The sequence below is a fragment of the Vipera ursinii genome (genome assembly GCF_947247035.1).
Source record: "Vipera ursinii genome assembly, chromosome: 5".
In the NCBI taxonomy this organism is placed as follows: domain Eukaryota; kingdom Metazoa; phylum Chordata; class Lepidosauria; order Squamata; family Viperidae; genus Vipera; species Vipera ursinii.
In genome coordinates this window covers 85,181,062-85,201,316 of record NC_139518.1, presented here as the reverse complement: position 1 = coordinate 85,201,316, position 20,255 = coordinate 85,181,062, and the positions used below count along the sequence as shown (strand labels likewise).

The window sequence follows — 20,255 nt, the reverse complement described above, 5'->3', positions numbered from 1 at the left end:
AGAAAAATGCACATTACCCTGCTATTTGCATGTTAAAATGAATCTGGAATTGATCTGGGCTGATTTGACTCTTCAATTCGTGCACTGTTATGACAGCCCAAGTGAGGAGAAGAATGGCAAATTTATAGTAGATCTATCAGTTTTTCTTCTCACTCTAGAAGTGGACCTAGCTGGCTTTCTTGGAACAGAAAGGTGGAGCTGGAACAGTGGGGATAAAATGTGATCATAGGTCTTGAATATAGGTTTTGTTTAGAAAATAAACTGACATTATCTACTACTGCCACTTTAGCAAAAACCAATATGGGGGCAAAATTGCCATTGTGTGATTTATTTCACTATTGTAAATGCCAAATGAAGAACGATACCGTAGTCCATTTAGAGCAGGGGTCTTCAAACTTGGCCCTTTTATGGCTTGTGGACTTCAACTCCCAGAATTCCTCAGCCAGGCAAGCTGCTTTAGAGAAACTGCTTAGATTATTTTGCAAATAGCCAGTCAATTTTTTTTGGAAAGCTAAAGTGGGGGGCACAGAAAGATGGAATTTGTTCAAGGGTTCTTGTACTGTAGCAGACTAGACTGAAAGTGATAAAACCAGAGAACATCTTGCTCTGAAGATGGTTGGCAAATACTTAGAGATGACCAAATTACACATAGGCAAATTAGGGGATAATGGATTGCCTTTTTGGTGAAGGAAAGCCAGGTTCTACCTGCTGAATTTTTTGGACAATGACAGCAACAGTTCTTTTCACACTGAGAAAAGCCCTTGCATCCTCTTTGCTTGGAGGTGGGGATATTTGAAGGGGCAGAAAGAGAGTAAGAAAGGTTTTCCATGTGTTTACTGAAACATGCACATTTCCATACACTCTCTGTTCTAAATCATTTTGTACAATTTTCCTTCATTTTGGCTTCATCACATTTATATGAATAGAGTAGCTACATATTGATTCTTTTACTGAATATTAAAAGGTAAAGTTTCCCCCGCACATGCGTGCTAGTTGTTTCCGACTCTAGGGGCCGGTGCTCATCTCCGTTTCAAAGCCGAAGAGCCAGCGCTTGTCCGAGGACCTCTCCGTGGTCATGTGGCCGGCATGACTAGATGCCAAAGGCGCACGGAACGCTGTTATCTTCCCACCGTAGTGGTCCCTATTTTTCTACTTGCATTTTTACGTGCTTTTGAACTGCTAGGTTGGCAGAAGCTGGGACGAGTAACGCGCTCACTCTGTTACGTGGCACTCGGGATTCAACCCGCCAAACTGCCGACCTTCTGATCGACAAGCTCAGCGTCCTAACCCACTGAATATTACAACTATGCAAATTTTAAAAAATGGCCAATGTATCTCATACATGGATAAAGAATCAGTGATAATAGCACTTAGAAAACTGTAAACAGCATATTTGAAGTGTTCATTTCATGTGTAAATTTAATATCTATCTATGCTTTGTTCTGAAAACCCCAATGTCACTTAGTCCCTACATCATCAGCCCAGTATTTTACAACCTCTCTTAGAAGAATTGTGCAAAAATATTTACCATTGTATAGTATGCTAATAAAGTTAAAATGTGTTTCTTTCCAGAGATGAGAGTCAACATTCCTTAGAAATGTGTGTTGATGAATTTGCTCATTTAATAATAAAGAAAAGTGTTCATTCTGCATTGACTACGTTCATGTGGGTGCAGTATTTGAAAGGAATGTGTCAGCAAATAATTTGCTTTTTTGATGTACAGGCAAGAATTTACTTTTCTATAAAACTTTTAAAAAGCTTTTATAAGCATGAATAACATACTAAACTTGCCTATCATCTCTAACTAATTTGCATATAAAAATCGAAGGACTTGCTTCTAGCACTGAATCTATTGGATTTAAAGATTCTAATATGGTTTCCTCAGATGTATGGGACCAGCATCTATGACTGTGCTTTAGACAGATAAAGCCAGCTGGTGTTCTTCCTTGCTAGTCCAGGGCTGTCCAAACAAACTGTAGAAAGTGTTTCTCCATTGGGCAACTTGAAGATGTGTAGATTTCAACTCCCAGCATGCTGGCTGGGAAATTAAAGTTAAAGTCCACACATTTTCAAGTTGCCAAGGTTGAAGAACACTGCTGCAGAGGGTGACTATCATTCAGTTGGGAGGAGCAAGACAATAGCATTCTATATTTGTAGTAATTGTTGCAGGAGCATCTAGTAAAACCTGTACTTGAGCAGGAAAAAGAAAAAAAGACATGAAAACACAGAGCATCTAAAAAGAGCACCAAAAGGACAGAAGTATGAATAGAAAATGGAACACCCATGAGGAGAGATTATGGGTGACAAAAGGGAGTAGCAATGAAAAGCAATGAGAAGTGAAATAGAATGAAGAGTCACTGTTACACTGTAAAGTACTTCACCTTTTAAGGTCTAGCTATTCCTTTGCTTCATACTGCCTTTGTTTTCTGTGAAGGCTAGAACAGAAGGCTAGAATCGGAGCCTGATTTCAAATAAATGACTGCATGGAAAGGACTCGGATTCTGTTTACCTCAAACTCTTTGGCAATGTAGCCCCAACAGTTAGTCTTTCAATCTACATCAGAGAAGAGTATTCACAGGAAAATGAATTAGCGAGAAATGAATGTGATATGTTACTTTGTATATATCTTAGTAAGGAGAATGATATATATTGACCAACTGATACCGTTTATGATCATCGTTTAGCATATATATTACAGCTATTTACTATTATATTGATTAGCGTCAACTGAACATATGTACCCGGACAATAGTTTGTTTGCTAAAGCTTGAAAATGTTACTGGGGCCAACCCAATGTTGTTCCCAATCCCATCCCAACCCCAATCCTGATCCTAACCCCACCCCGAACCTTAATCCCTATCCTGGTCCTACCCCTTCCCCAACCTTATAAAATTAAATAAAAATCTTTTTTTTTAAAAAAAGAGAAGCGTATTCACCAATTTTCAGATTTAAGCACCATGCTGCTGGGAGAGAACTTGAAGACACCTCTGACCCAGTGCTTGGCCTGTGGATATTTGAATCCCAGGGACTGACTTATACTTTCCTATAAGGGCAGGTTAGCCTCTGCTGTACCTACATGCTGACTGCATGTGGGGAGCATTTAGAAATAAGAAACATTTACAGTTTGAAGCGTTATTTCCCATCATTGTTTATACAGTATATCTTTAGAAAAACAAGAAAAGCCCTGGGACATAGGGAAGAAATTTGCAGTGCATTTCTTTTGCTTGTAGTAGATATAATAGGTCCATGATGCAATAATACGGTTTTATTCAGCTGCATTCTAATACTTTTTATTATACTGAAAAAAATACCACTGAAACTGCTATTTCCACATTATTTTTGTTCAGTTTCTGGCCCATATTAATTTTGCATAGCAATATTAATGACACATCTGTTAATTAGAAATGAGTGAAAGAATCAAACACTTACCCGAATCATCATAACTGAACATCTAATGTCATGAACTGTGTCGTAAATCTTCTTAGAGATGTCAACAAATTGGTTATCGTCAAACAGATGAATCGTATTCCTGTTTAAGTTTTCCAGTGCAGTGTTGACTTGAGCAATGAATTCTGGAATCACTGTCAAATATTATTTTTTTTAGAAGGGGGTTGATGAATGACTTTTAAACTCTTCTCTCTTAATTTTGAACAATTACATTTTATTGAGATTGGCTTACAACTACCACGTTTCCAGTTTATTCTGCCTTTTTGAAATCATTCTTCGATTTATTGAAAACGAAATTCAGTTGAAAAGAAATTCATGAAATGGTCATTAACAAGTTCCTGCACCTCCCTTATTTATAAGATGTCCTAAATTGTGTAAAAACACGTTTGTTTGGGTTTCTTTTTATTATTGTACAAAACACTCTCTAACATTTGGCAGGGTCACTGGCTTCCCCTGTTGCAATTCAGTCCCCAGGGAAGACACTTTAAAAGATCTTTTCCTGTAAGCTTTTTCAGATCAAAAATATTTGGTAATCAGGAAGTCTGCACAGACAGGTAGCAGAAAAAAACAGGATGTATCTGCACCCTCTATACTTGACTGTAATAAAATAAGGTTATAAGAATTTTTTAAAAAATTGAAAGGGCTCTGAGAATGCTTCACACATTTAAGAGAAATTGAGAAATAAATTTCAGTACTATACTCATTATACCACATAACATATTAATATTCAATTTGTTCACAAATCTTGATGTAAATTGATTGATTCATATGATCAATCAGCTTGTGTTTGTCAGTGGGATCAATCTGAAATTGCTGTTCTTCATATTTTTATCACTTAGATTAGAAACTTAAGAAAAAGGGGCAAAATACTGTAGAAAAAAAGGTAAATGAAAAAGGCATATGTAACACAAACAGTGTACAGCATATATTATTTTGAAGCTTCTGAATGCTTCAAAAATGATTCAGAAGTGTATTTTGGACCACCTGGATATGTGAGGATAGCTCTTTTCCAAGAGCCAATGTATATATAAATTTGATGGACTATCTTCCTGAGATTCAACTAAAGGACATCAAAGAATAATAGCTTCAGGCAAGTCCTTAGGTTAATAAACTACTTTGTCAGTTCAGTTGAAGAGAGGGAGGATCAGGAATACATCTATTTTTGTTCCTGAATCTGAATACTGCATATTAATTTGATTATTGTATCTGGGCAACTGGTAGTCTTAGCTAAATTTAAAAGCATGCCACCCATACCTTCCCTATATTTCCCTCCTCTTAATAACAATAACAGTAAAATAATTATTAATTGATGGGATCTTTAAAACTGTTGCTGTTTTGCTATTTTTTTAAATAATGCTATTTTCCACACTTTATTTTAAAGTGTGGGAAATAGCATTGAGGCAAAGAAAAATTAGAATGGTACATAAAATGAACTTTTAAAAAAATATGCAGAACTTGAAGCAAAATGCCTTCACTTGACAAATTTGTGACAATTCCATTTTTCTGTGCCACAAAATTCAAAACATTTTGAGTAATCAACCATACCAAATAGTGTTAACAACCCTTGTTCCTCTGTTATTTGTTTAGTTCTAAACCGACTACAAAAAATACATGTAGAGTATTATTTACTTAACCTACAAAAATTATTCAAAATGATTAAAGAAAATGATAAACAGTTTTAAATTCCCCCTAGCAACAATAAAACAACATTTAAGGCCACTTTGCAACCTAATCTGCTTGACACACAGAACAGCGAACAGAGCAGAAGCAACAGTAGGAGACAGTTTTAGACTTCTTTTTTTACATGTGTGCATAGTATATTTTTTGTCAACTTTACCCAAAAGAAAGCAACTCTCAACAAAGAGCCAAGTAAACACAATTCAAGAAACCACAACACCTAGGGAGGACATTACATTAAAACGCATAAACTGTAACTTCCCTGTAGCAAGGAATTTAAAGAGCACTAACCTTCGTTACCAGGCTGATAACAGTGTTTTTTGTAGAGCCCAATAACTTTGGCCTTAACTGACTCTCCATCATCCTTGCTCATCTTCAGTGACACCGGTGATAAAATGATACTTGCTATTTTATTAGCTAACATAACATCATGGCACTATGAATTTTATAAAAACCAATTGAAAGAGGCCATAGTGTTAGAATCAAGACACTGCTGTTGAAGCAAGTAGGAAACAAAATGAGGTGTGGAGGGTTTTATTTCATAGTCAAGACTTAACTTTGGAATGTGGGATGTTTTGTCATATTTACAAAGTTTTAAGTCCGAGAAAATATCAGGATAAATGAATTGCCAAACCAAAATTAAAAGTGAAATGGCCATTGCCACCCAAGGTAATAAATTTAGCCCAATTTTAATACCCCCCCCCCAAAAGGATCCAGGAAATGTTTAAATGCTGTAATATAATTTTAAATGGAAGATGGATTATTGTTGTGATCAACAACAGACAGCTTCCAAAGGGGAAAGGAAATTTTATGACAAATAGTTCACTATATTTAATGTTCTCTTCCCACAAGTGTTTGAGACTTTGAAGATAACTGGTTATATACACTATGTGGTTTTTTTATTATCATTATTGAAATGGCTCATTTGATTTTATGAATATATATTTTTTCTGATCTTTTGAATGAACCTTTATTGTCAAAGTGCAACCATGTATACATTGAGATTAGCTGAGCCTTTTGGTTGGTTTGATAAGATGTAATGAGTTTAAGTAGAGCTTTTCTTAGTAAAGATAAAGGTAAAGTTTCCCCCGCACATGTGTGCTAGTCGTTTCCGACTCTAGGGGCCGGTGCTCATCTCCGTTTCAAAGCCAAAGAGCCAGCGCGTGTCCAAGGACGTCTCCGTGGTCATGTGGCCGGCCTGACTAGATGCCAAAGGTGCACGGAACGCTGTTACCTTCCCACCGTAGTGGTCCCTATTTTTCTGCTTGCATTTTTACGTGCTTTTTAACTGCTAGGTTGGCAGAAGCTGGGACGAGTAACAGGCGCTCACTCTGTTACGCGGCAGTTGGGATTCGACCCGCCAAACTGCCAACCTTCTGATCAACAAGCTCAGAGCTTTTCTTATTCAAAACCAAAATAGCTCTTGTAAACAATTATTCTGCACTTTCCCTTTCTCTTAGTAAATATGTGTGGAACCCATATACTCTAAGTGTGAATCACAGAATTTCTCACAAATAATCAAATCTCTATATTAGAGTAATGTTGAGACCTTAACATTATTGTTGCCTGTAGTCCTTTTTGATCTGTATTTAAAAACTCTCCTCTATCTTGAATGAATAACTTGCCTTGAATGAACATTTTTTATTCCTTCTTGATATTGTAGCAAAACAATAACCACAACAAAAGAACAGCTTTTATCTCCCTAAACAAGTTATAAAGAATGTTAAATAAAGGATGTTAAATATAAAGGATGTTATATATAAGATAAATTCTTTAGGAAATTTTTGCATAATAAAAACTTAGCATGTCAGAAGCAAACAAGACCCACTTTTGAAGAGTTCAACTAGCTGTTTTATTGCTCAAGCCTATACTCAGTTTGTATCTGGGTGAGACTAGATAAGATTCAATGGCATTCAAGGTCTGTTTATGTGTGTGTGTGTGTGAGAGAGAGAGAGAGAGAGAGGAGAGAGAGAGAGAGAGAGAGAGAGAGAGAGAGAGAGAGAGAGAGAGAGAGAGAGAGAGAGAGAGAGAGAGAGAGAGAGAGAGAGAGAGAGAGAGAGAGAGAGAGAGAGAGAGAGAGAGAGAGACTTCCCCTTGTTGTGCCCATGCAGGGATTCTACATAATTCCCCATTTAACTCTTCCCCCTGGCTTGGTCAATCTCTCTGCTATATAGTGTCACTCTGTTACTTCTTTTACTAGAATGATAAATTGGCTTATGTCCAAGCACCATGGAACTGGGGTGGGGGGAAGACAGAGAAAGAAAATTAAGATGAATAAACTGATTTGATAATACCACAAGTCAGTTATTACCTGTTCACTTCAAAGGCAATTCTGAAATTAATTAAATGCAAAGAGAAAAGCCACAGCTATTCCCACTTTTCATCAAGTGTCAGTACAGGAAACTGTCATTACAAAGTTAGTTCTTTTCTTTAAATTAACAGCAATGTATTACGGATCTTCTGCATGTATCTCAAGTACAGATACAACTTGGTTAAAAATGATCTGTCATTAACTTTGCTAAATTTGCATTCCTATGTATAGTTCTTGCTTAATGTCCATTTGTTCAGTAACTTTTTAAAGTCTGACAGTGCTGAACAGAGAGACTTATGATCAAACTTCTAGGTTCTGGCCATTACAGCACCCCCAGTGTCACATGAACAAAATCTGGGTGCTTGGCAACCAATTTGTGCTTATGACCAATTGCAGTGTCTCACAGTTACATAATTTCCATTTGTGACCTTTCTTACAAGCTTCTCATGAGCAAAATCAATAGGGAAGCCAGAAGGGAAGGTCACAAGTAGCTTGAGAAAGTCTCTCCCACCACCCCAGCATATCTTTGCTTGCAGAACCATATTCTTCTTTCCTAACACAAACCACACATACCTTCCTCTAGAGCAGGGGTCCCCAACCTCGGCAACTTTCAGAACTGTGGACTTCAACTCCCAGAATTCCCCAGCCAGGCTACAGCACCTCCCCCCTTTTGTGATAGAGAAAAGTGGTGCCTTTTTTGTGCCCAACTAGGTATGACTGACAGAAGTTGCTGTTCTTGGTATATTCTATTTTTTCCTATCTCACTCTGGTGCTTTTCTTTCAGGTATGGCTTTGGTGGGAAACTGTTGGATTCAGATTTGCTTTGAAATAAATAGATATCCTTAGCCATAGTGGATGCTGTGATATCTCATAAAAGGAAACTCCTTTGTCTTCTACACCTGAAAGTTGTACTTCAATTGAATTCTGGAAAGCTCTAATTAAGTCCAGTTCACACAGAAGGTATTAGGAAGAAACAATAAATTAAAAAAAGAAATTGAACAATGCCCCAAACCATGAATACACACCCAGGCCTACATACAAATGTTGAAGACGGGGTCACAGAAGTCCTGAAACTGCTGCCAAAATGCTGCTATGAGTTCTAACAAAATTTCCTTAAATCAGCTTAGTCAGCCCGACAGGAGCAGCTTAAATAGTAAACGTAGATAAGGCCTGCAACTAATACAATTTAAAACAGGAATGCAGCTTTAATGTAGCCATGTGTGCAATTAATAAAATTGCTCTCTCAGTTTGATTAAAGATTATCTCTTACTAGATGTAAATGAATCAGGATGAAAGAGACTACCTGCTGCAGTCTCTCTCAGCCACAACCAATTTGAAGTATGCATATTATCTGATGTATTTTTCTAGATTGTCTAGCTCTTGATTTTTTTAAAGATAACAATGGATTAGAAGGTATAAGCAGAGCAAGCGAAATAACTGCAATGAAGTCAAATGGTGACCTTCAGCCGTGCCTTGAAGTCTCCCTTTCTCCTGGTATTCTCATAGGATTTTAGTGATAAAATAACAGAATAACAGAGTTGGAAGGGACCCTAGAGGTCTTCTAGTCCAACCCCCTGCTCAAGCAGGAGACCATAAACAATACAAATAGCTATCCAGTCTCTTCTTAAAAGCCTCCAGTGATGGAGCACCCACAACTTCTGAAGGCAAGCCATTCCACAGGTTAGTTGTTTTCACTGTCAGGAAATTTCTCCTACGTTCTAGGTTGCTTCTCTCCTTGATTAGTTTCCATCCATTGCTTCTTCTCCTGCCTTCCAATGCTTTGGAAAATAGGTTGACCCCTTCTCTATGGCAACCCTTCAAATATTGGAACACTATCATGTCATGCCTCGTTCTTATTTTCACTAGACTAGACATACCCAATTCCTGCAACCATTCTTCATATGTTTTACACTCCATTCACCTAATCATCTTTGTTGTCCTTTGCTGCACTCTTTCCAGAGTCTCAACATGTTTTTCATATTGTGGTGAACAAAACTGGATGTAGTATTCCAAGTGTAGTCTTAAAAGGTAAAGGTAAAGGTTCCGTTGCACATGCGTGCTAGTCGTTTCTGACTCTAGGGGCCGGTGCTCATCTCTGTTTCAAAGCCGAAGAGCCAGCGCGTGTCCAAGGACGTCTCCGTAGTCATGTGGCCAGCATGACTAGATACCAAAGGCACACAGAACACTGTTACCTTCCCACCATAGTGGTCCCTATTTTCCTACTTGCATTTTTACGTGCTTTCGAACTGCTAGGTGGGCAGAAGCTGGGACGAGTAACAGGCGCGCACTCTGTTACGCGGCACTCAGGATTCAACCCGCCAAACTGCCGACCTTCTGATCGACAAGCTCAGCGTCCTAACCCACTGAGCCACCACGTCCCCTAAGTGTAGTCTTACCAAGGCCTTATAATACTAACATTTCACATGATCTAGATTCCATCCCTTTGTTAATGCAGCCTAGGATTGCATTGGCTTTTTTGGCTGCTGCACACTACTCATTCATATTAAAGTGATTATATACTAGGACTCCAAGATCCCTCTCACAATTACTGTTACCGTATTGTACTAGATTCCTCTTATTCTATAGTGGCAGCCCTCAATGCTATTTAACAGAGTATTGCCTGTTCCCAATAAAGTTAGTTCTTTCATCATATTTGCTCCATCACAGTTCTTCAGAAAACAAATATTTTATAGCATAATATATTTTTGTTAACCTTTCATAAGGTATTGAAGACCTGGTTGCCCCTCTAGACATTTCAACCAGGAAGTTAGGTGAACTCTGTTGGTGATGGGGCTTTTTGGATGGGGGTTATTTTAACTGTGGCATCCTGGCTCATATATTGTTATGATGGCTTTAATCTTTGTACACTGTGGAGTCACGGCAGGGATATGGGTGGCTCATAAATCATTTAAACAGCTACATGTGTGCATAACATGAGATTTCAGGAGAGAGAGGAGATTCAGCAAATATAGCTACCTTCCAAGTTAATGTGGTTTTTATATGGATGTTGTTTGTATCCTGGAAGTGTTTAATTTTAACTATTTTTGCTATATATTTTTGAAATTGAGTAATTTATTCTGCTTATGCCATAAGAGGAACTAACAGTTGGAGGATGTCACTGAAACCTAAGAAATAAAGAAAGCAGTGATTAAAAGTGATAAAGATATTCTTGTCTAAAAATAGCCTGGCTTTCTGATAGGAATATGGTTTTCATGAAGAATATTGTGGATTATGTCTCTGACATTTTCATATAAAAGGAGAACAGGTAATAATGAAATAGAGGAAAATGCCAAATCACAACAAACCCAACCCTAGGGTTAAAATAAGTGTGGGTGCAAGCTTTACATACAACATGGAAGCCTTACTCCAGAGGAGAAACTGCATGTTTTTCTTTGTTCCACGCTACTCTTGTATGATAAATCCATTCTTAAATTATGATAGGGATGTGTGTGTATGTGTGTATTTTGATTAGTAAATATCAAAACGTAGAATTTTAAAATAAGTTCTTGATGGCCATTGCCCTTCTTTCATGGGAAACTTAAATCTGAACAATCTTCTAAGTTAAAGCTGTGATAATCTGTTCCCCTTCACGGAACATATCCATCAAGACTGGAGACTCCAGTAGACTTTAGGAATCAAATCACAAGAGTCTCACAATCACTAACAGAAACTTCAAAATGAATGTTAATTTGAGGGACAGTGTGGGGGCAAACAGCATGATTACTGTGCAAATGGTAGTGTCTTAAATATTACTAGCAGAAAGTAGCCAAAGTTACAACCAAATTATGATGTTATAAATTATAAAATGTATGTTAACTGTCTTCAAATTATTCTGTGGTCTCATAATACATCGTTCTTTAGTATATTTAAAACAAAAACTGAGAGAATGTCACTTTGGTTAAGGCAACAGGCTAGAAAACCTGGAGACCACAAGTTCTAATCCTTAGCCATGAAGCCAGCTGGGTGACCTTGGGCCAGTCAGTCACTTTCAGCTATAGGAAGAAGACAAGGGAAAACCACTTAAACACAGTTTGCAAATAAAACCATAAGGATTAGTCCAGGCAGACACCAGACACACACACAAACACCTGAGAAGAAAACTCATACCATTGATGTAGAACGGGGTCTTCAAACTTGGCCCTTCCTTTTATGACTTGTGGACTTCAACTCCCAAAATTCCTCAGCCAGGCATTCTGGGAGTTGAAATCCACAAGTCATAAAAGGGCCAAGTTTGAAGACCCCTGATGTATAAGTTTGAAACCCCCTCATAGCATATGCAAAACTTTGATAGCTGCCAAAACTAAGTGACAGGTAGAAGAGAACAGTTTCCAGATCCTGTCTAATGTCAGAACCTACCCCAATCCACATCTTAGGAAAGAAGAACTCTTGGAGACAGGATTGTCCAGGATCTGAAGCTGTTTCACAGATCAATATTTTTAAAGTGTCCCCAAGTAAAACCCCTCCCCTCAGTCCATTTGGTCAGTACCGGATCAGTCGAGTTTCAGGTGTCAAACTCCTCGTGGGAAAAAAGGAGAATCACCAGTACATTTGCAACATTATTACTTCCTCCCCTTCACATTCCAGTTGGAGATACAAACCAGAATTCCCCCCCCTCCCTCTTTCTTTGTTCTTCTTAGTTCAAAGGGTTTCTTCCCTGGTCTTTTGTGATGGCCTCCAGGCAGGCTGAATAAACAAACCTTGCATCTAAGGGATAGAGATGATGGCTCTTAACAACGCTGCCTTCTCTTTTCCTCCTTGGAAATGGCAGGATCCAGTAAGGGGGTGAGATTTAGATGTGCACAGATAGGGAGTTAGAAATGAAATATAAATGGATTCTGACAGGTACTGTGGGCAAAATGATCTCAGAGCATAAAGGCAATACCTCTGCACATCACCCTTGAAAGTGTCTTGTGTTCATCTTAGCCAAGGGAGTTTTAGGGTGTACAGTATTGGTCCACTCATAGACTAACATAACTCGAGAAGATAGATCAGAGTGCCAGATCATTGTCCTAAGCAGGTTTTTATGAAAAGGCATGGTAAAGCCACTGCAAAGGAATATTTCTTTTAAAATACACCATCTTCCCCACTTGCAAGAATCCATCTGCAATGTTAACCATTTTGGAGGAATTCCTCTGCAACATTAAGAAAGGGATCTGCAAATCTATGGCATTGAACCCTAAATTCCTTAATCTAGTCCCATAAGCAATATCTTTAGTTCTTTTAAATAAAAGTTCTATTACACTAAGTAGTTGATCAATTTACAGCCAGACTGCTGAGCCTTAAAGATCACACTATTTTCTTCAATATTAGGGTAGAAATAAATGTTAGGACAGACTGAAAATTATGAGTATGTTCTTTTCTCTCCTCCTTCTGAAAATATTCAACACATGTTAGGAGGCTATGCAGCATTCATAAGATTGACAGCTGCTTTATTTGAAAGACCATTCGCAACAACGTTATATTATGGAGTGGAAAAAGTGGATTGATTACATCCAGAACAAATATGGGACCAAAAAGTTTCATTTAGCATTTGTATAAGTTTTGATGTGATATTAGTATTGCTTGTAGTTATTTTATATGAGCTAGAGTGCGATAGACTTAATAGTTTATTGTTGTCAGCATATGGTTGTTTATGATTGTTTTTACTTTTATACCTTGTATTTAGCTCTGGGAAGTCGGGGATGGGGGAGGGGGGAAGGGGAGGGGGGAGGGTTAGGGAGGGCTAGGAAGGGTTGGGTGGGGGGTGGGGGGGAGGGATTGTTAAAGATAAAATGTATTGAAAAACTTTTCCATAAAAAAAAAGATTGACAGCTGCTTCTCAAACCGGGAATACACATCTCCATCTCCAACTAAATCACAAGCCTTCTGGCACATATGCTACAAGCAGATCCCTCCATCCCACTCTTTCTGAGTAAGAGGGAAACAAGCAGAGTTCCTCTCAGATTTTTAAGGGTTTTTCAGGTAACCTTGTGGTAACCTCATCTGTTCTCAGGTCATTTATTAGGCAAAAGTTATGCAACAAGTGCATTATTTAATTTTGTTTTGTGTCTGCTAGTTAATCTTTCATTGATTCCATACTAGCTCAGTCACTGAGTGATTTTATGCAATTTCAGATTGTTCTACATCAGAATTGTCTTTGAATCTAAGAAAAGAGCAGCATGGTCTTGTGGACATCAGAACTTAATCTTTTTAATATTTGATGTTGTTGTTACAGGTTCTTTTAAAATCCTGTTTATAACTTTAGCTTTTATATTTTTGTCTCCTCTATCACTTAATGTCTTCTGTGTAAATACTTAAGGAATTTTCTATCTTCTCCTTTTTTAAAAGAAAGTTGATTCAACATAAACCTAGTAAGAGTGATCTACAGCAGGGGTGTCAAACTGTCGGCCCATGGGCCGGATGCATCATAGCGAAACCACATCCACCCCATTGCCAGCAATGGCAAAAAAGTGGTGATACCCCTGATCTACTACAGCATCTCTCAAACAAAGGGAGCTACCAATTTCCTTAGTCACATACCTAAACAGGCAGGGCCATGTTGTGATTCAGGGTCAGCCTGTGGGTTCAGCAGTTGGGTCGGACGACTCAGAGGAGGAGGAGGAGGGGGGTGTTGAAGAGCTTGATAAGAGCCCCCAGCCAGGCCCCTCTCATCTGGTCACGATGCAGACCCAGCTGTGTGAGCCTGACAGCATGGATGAAGATGACCCACAGCTGGCCCTGTTCAAGGACGCCAAACGCAGGAGGCAGTCAATCAGGAGTAAACAGAGGAAGGCAATGGGGCTCCTTGGAAGGAGGCAGAGAGAAGCCACACCCTGAACTGTATTTAAGGGGGAATGCGTGGGAGGGCTGGTTTGCTGAAAGCAACCGCTTGAAAAGTTCCTGTTTCTTGGTTTGTGTCTTATTCTATTTGTTTTTGTAGCAATAAATTTGGCAGGTGTAATTCCAGCCTCTTGCCTTCTTGTAAAAGGGGTTGTCCCTGCCTTTTCTGCAGGGCCGGTAGCAGGCTGGTACAGAACAGGCCAGGAGGTGCTGTGATAGCAGTTATTTCCCTTTTAGTGTTATTTCCCCTTTTGCCTGCATAAGGAGTAGACGTCATCTCTCTTTTGTGCATCTGATGGAAGAAGGAAGACAGAGGCATCCCTCAGGAAGATAGCAGCTGTGAAAAGAACCAATCTGCTATATCAAGGGAGAAAATAGGGTCAAGATGTGAGCATCCATAGGATTTCTGGGAGGGGAGGCTTGAAATCTCAAACTATTTACCCTTTAGGTTCAGCCCTGCCACTACACACTTTCTCTTGTACACGTGTATTGGAATATAGCACATACAATTTCCAGTCACTATGACTGAATGACATGATGACTTGAAATGATAAGGATATAATCCGGTATATCTAGAAACTACCACACTAAGAATCATACCTAAGCTGTCAAAATAAATTACCTCATTTTTTCATGCTGTGAATTATCCCATTACCAAAAGCAAATGATACAAAGTAGGATGAATATAGTTGGATCAAATTGTGGTTTACTTATGTTACTTTAAGGCTTTCTTGTCCCATTGGTAAATAAATGGACAAATTCTTTAGAAGTTTGCACTAATATTTAAAACATTAAACATTAAAATTGTAAAATTGAGGAATGTATTTTACGTTTTATTTTATTTATTTATTTTATTTTATTATATTTATATACCGCCCTTTCCCGAAGGACTCAGGGCGGTTTACAGGGTGATTAAAACGAAAAATACAAAAGTTAAAAACAATTAAAAAAATATATCAATCCCTGAACAAATAAAAACTCCAGTTAAAATTAAAATTCTCAGCCTGGGCCAGAGAGCTCGAAGAGCCAGGTCTTCAGTTCCCAGCGGAATGAACGGAGGTCTGGGGCAGTCCTAAGCTCCACTGGCAGCTGGTTCCAGAGGGCAGGCGCACCCACAGAGAAGGCCCTCCCCCTGGGTGTTATCCGCCGACAATCTTTTACCGGCGGCACCCTGAGAAGATCCTCCCTGTGGGAGCACACTGGATGAAGGGAGCTTGATGCCAGCAGCAGGTGTTCTCTCAGATATCCCAGACCGTTGCCATTTAGGGCTTTATAGGTCATCACCAGCACCTTGAATCTCACCCGGAGGGCAACCAGGAGCCAATGCAGCTCGCGGAATAGAGGTGTTACATGGGAGTATCGGGAAACCCCCATCACAACTCGAGCGGCCACATTCTGCACCAGCTGAAGCCTCCGAGTGATCCTCAAGGGCAGCCCCATGTAGAGAGTGTTGCAGTAGTCTAAACGGGATGTCACGAGCGCATGAGTGACTGTGCATAGGGCATCTCGGTCCAGATAGGGTCGCAACTGGCGCACCAGGCGAACCTGGGCAAAAGCCCCCCTGGTCACGGCTCCTATATGATCTTCAAAGTTGAGCCGGGAGTCAAGGAGGATGCCCAGGTTGCGAGCCCTATTAACGGGGGGGGTAACACCTCACCCCCCATCGTTAAAGGTGGAATGGTCTGGTTAGCCCGAGATGCCGATACGCACAGCCACTCAGTCTTGGCAGGATTTGAGACGAAACCTGTTTCTCCCCATCCAGACCTGGACCGCCTCCAGGCAACAGGACATCACGGCGAGGGCATCGCTGGGTTGGTTTGGGGTGGAAAGAAAAAGTTGGGTATCATCAGCGTACTGATGATACCCCACCCCGAAACCACGAATGATCTCACCCAGCGGCTTCATATAGATGTTGAACAGGAGGGGCGAGAGAACCGACCCCTGAGGAACTCCACAATCAAGAGGCCTCGGGGTAGATCTCTGCCCTCCCATCAACACTGACTGCGAGCGGCCCAGGAGATAGGAGGAGAACCACCATAAAATGGTGAACCCCCTCCCAGATCATCCAACCACTGTCCAGACAGGAACAACATCATTTGCAGACACAGCACAACTTAGAAAACAATGTTTGCAAGTTTTTTTTTCCTGTACAATTTCCAAGGAACATCTGCAGACCCCATTTTAAGTTTATGGCAGGATCTACCTTCTAAAATACAGTCTTTGCATCATCTCATTGCCTTTGTTGATGTTTGGCTTGAGCTGATGTGTGCATTACAAAAGGCTTATATTAGCTAGCATTATATTTGTTTGTTTGTTTGTTTGTTTGCTTGTTTCCTGCAATAGTATCCTAATTTGCAATTGAATTAAAGATTAATGGTTGATTGTTTCTCTTATACATGCTAGACTTTGGGGAATATGGGAGAAGCATGTCTTCAGTTTCTAATTAAGAAAACTTGTTTCCAAGGGGTTGTGAAACACGGGTCTATCCACTAGAATATAAATAATGTGCAAATTGCAGATATCATGCTTTCCAACCTAAGAACAATTTTTAATCATAATTTTCCATATATTTATATCTATATTAAAACTCCGGATTGCTAGCAGCAGCAATAAAAAAAATCAGCAGAAAAAAAAAATAAAGAAAAATGTTACAAAATAGCCAGCAACTGAAATAAGCAACAATACAAATACAATACAGATATTTCAATGAAATTAATTCACAGGCTCCAAAGATCAACATCTAAGCCTGGGAATGCAGCTGTATCTTCAGAGCCTTGAGAAAGCTGAGCCAGTAGATCAGAGATTGTTCTGTAAGGCAGGCACAAAGACAGAAGAGGCTTTCTTCTTACTTACTTCCAAGTGGCATGGTTTAATTAATGGGCCCCATGTATTCCTCTCCTGCAGATTTGATGGGACAGGTAGATAAGATTGGGGAGAGGTGATCTCACAAATAACTTAGCCCCATGCCATGGCCACCTAGAAGGATCTTGACAGATTTGAGCATTGGGCCCTATCCAGCAACATGCAGTTCAGTGGTGAGAAAAGTAAGGTTCTGCATTTAGGCAGGGAAAACCAAATGCACAGGTACAGAATACGTGGTATCTGGCTCAATTAGAGTGCCTCTGAGAGGGATATAGGTGTCCTGTGGAATATGAGTCAATGTCATCCTAGGCTACATCAACAGAAGGATAACATCAGGAGAAGTGATACTACCGTTTTATACTGCACTAGTGAAGACATAGGTAAAGTGGGATGCAGTGGCTCAGTGGGTTAGGACGCTGAGCTTGTCGATCAGAAGGTCGGCAGTTTGGCAGGTTGAATCCTGAATGCCACATAACAGTGAGCGCCTGTTACTCGTCCCAGCTTCTGCCAACCTAGCAGTTCGAAAGCGCATAAAAATGCAAGTAGAAAAATAGGGACCACTACGGTGGGAAGGTAACAGCGTTCTGTGTGCCTTTGGCATCTAGTCATGCTGGCCACATGACCACGGAGACGTCCTTGGACAAACACTGGCTGTTTGGCTTTGAAACGGAGATGAGCACCGGCCCCTAGAATCGGAAACGAATAGCACACATGTGCGGGGGAACCTTTACCTTTACCTTTATTTATTTATTTATTATTTAAATTTATATACCGCCCTATTCCTGTAGGACTCAGGGCGGTTTACAGGGAGAATTAAAATACATAGCATACAAAAATTAAAAGCAATTAAAAACTATAATTAAATTACAGTCCCTGAAATTAAACTAAAACCCAATTAAATTAAATTAGTTAAAACCCCTCAGTCTGGGCCAAACAGCTCGAAGAACCAGGTTTTCAAGTCCCGGCGAAATGAGCGAAGGTCGGGGGCAGTCCTGAGTTCCGTGGGAAGTTGGTTCCATAGGGCCGGCATGCCCACAGAGAACACCCTTCCCCTGGGAATAACCCGCCGGCATTCCTTAACCGGCGGTACCCTGAGAAGGCCCTCCCTGTGGGAGCGCACTGGATGATGGGAAGTTGCAGCAGGTGTTCCTTTAGATAATCCGGACCCAAGCCATTTAGAGCTTTAGTGAAGACATACTTGGAATAATGCATCAAGTTCTGGTCACTACAATACAAAAAAGATGCTGAGGCCCTAGAAAGAGTCCAGAGAAGAGCAACAAAGATAATTAGTAGTCTGGAGGTTAAATCATATGATGAACAGCTAAGGGAACTAGGTATGTTTAGTCTAGGGGAGACATGATAGCAGTCTTCCAATATTTGAAGGAATGTCACATGGAAGAGGGTGTCAATTTGTTCTCCAAATTATCTGAAGGCAGGACAAAAGCAATGGGTGGAAGTCCATCAGAGGGAGATCCAACCTGGAAATAAGGAGGACTTTTTGACAGACCAATTAACCAATACAACAGCTTGACTCCCAGAATTATGAGTGCTCCATTGCTGAAGGTTTACAAAAAAAAATATTTGGACAATTATCTGTCCAAGATGGTACAAGGACTCCTGCCTTGACAGTGATAGGATTAGAAGACCTCCAAGGTCCCTTCTAACCTTATAAGTCTATGATCTGCCTCATTCAGAGTTCTTCTGAATTGCTTCAGTCACCAGCATAGGACTCGTCTCAAGGTCAGAGTTCAAGTTGAAGTAAATCTGAGCAACTTTACAGAACAGATGTGAGCATATTCCTCACAAGCGCACTGCAAGTAAATCTATTAACCAGTTCTCCTTGGAAGGATCTAATTTATCTCAAAGTATTTGTGGATGCAATAAGAGCAAAGTAATATTGGACTTTCACAACCCTTACCAGCATGAAGTAGGCCCTAATAGCAGTTCTACCTCGTTTAATTGGGTTCACTTCTTGTTCACTTCAGTGGTGCTCTAGCCATCTCTTCATGTGTTTCATCTCCCTGAATTCCTTCATAAACCAAAGGAAATTTCAGGATCCACAAGAAAATGTTTTTAGATGAATGCCAGCTGCCTTCAGTCAAACCATGCAGCAACTTTCAGGGACAACTCCAAGCTCCCTCTGCAACCGTAAACATTTCATATAGACTATAGGACCAGCCTCCCTGCAGATTAAATCACCATTTAGATGCAGTTACAAATTCAAACTACAAACTGGCAGATTGTTCTAGTCTCACCTTAGGCACAACGTGACCTTGGGCCAATCACTTTCTTTCTTTCAATCTTAGCAACACGGCAATGGCGAACCACTTCTGAAAAATCTTGCCAAGAAAACTGGAGGGACTTGTTTAGGTAATTTTCAAGAATCAGACATGATGGGAAGGTAGTAAAAAAAAAGTCATCCTTCTTTCTTAGCACAGAATACAGAATTCATTCAAGGGCAGATTACTATCTATCAGTATTATATAATTTATAATTATAAAAGCAACACTCTGTTCAAAAATAGATTATAATAAAGGGGTGGTGGTGGTAGCATTAATTCAGTAGAAAAATATTTTCACAACATTTTAGCTGCCTGAAGCAGGCAAGCTTTCTATAGGCCAAAATGCAAGGTTCTTTATCATTAGCCATTTCAACATGGTTCAGAGCAGAAACATATTAATTTATTTCTGGGTTGTTGGGTGCACGTTGTTTTGTTTTGTTTGTACAAAAGAGTGGACATTTTCAAATATTTTCTGTAATCAAATGTCGTTGCCTTCACATATTGCTCAGTGTCATGAGAGATAGCTCATAAGGGCCTCTTCATAAGTAGAAAGCTAACCAGATGTGCTACTACAGGTTTTGACATCTGTTCCATATCTAACACCTTTACCGATGATAATTCAATTGAGAGAGAGAGACAGAGACTGAGAATGAATGCAAGTGCTGAACTAGAAGCTGGAAGAATCTCAGGTTCAGTACTGCTTTTCTGAAAATTGGGGGCAATTGTATTAATTTTTAAAAATGAATGCTCTGAACTACTGACTGTAGTGTTCCAAGTACTATGATTTACATTGCAAGTTATACTTGTTCAACAGTTCCATTTACAAGCATTTTTAATGGCCAGATCTTTGATTAACTT

General features: G+C 39.6%; 1 protein-coding gene across 1 annotated transcript in view; it reads right to left on the bottom strand.

Moving 5' to 3' along the window:
* Positions 1–20,255, bottom strand: part of CTNNA3 (catenin alpha 3) — a gene marked incomplete at its 5' end in the record, with an annotated part of 866,777 nt that overhangs the window by 159,763 nt on the left and 686,759 nt on the right. Inside the window, one exon of the mRNA XM_083364633.1 lies at positions 3,430–3,581. Coding sequence (XP_083220759.1) covers positions 3,430–3,581 — 152 coding nt within the window. The remainder of the gene's footprint in view (positions 1–3,429; positions 3,582–20,255) is intronic.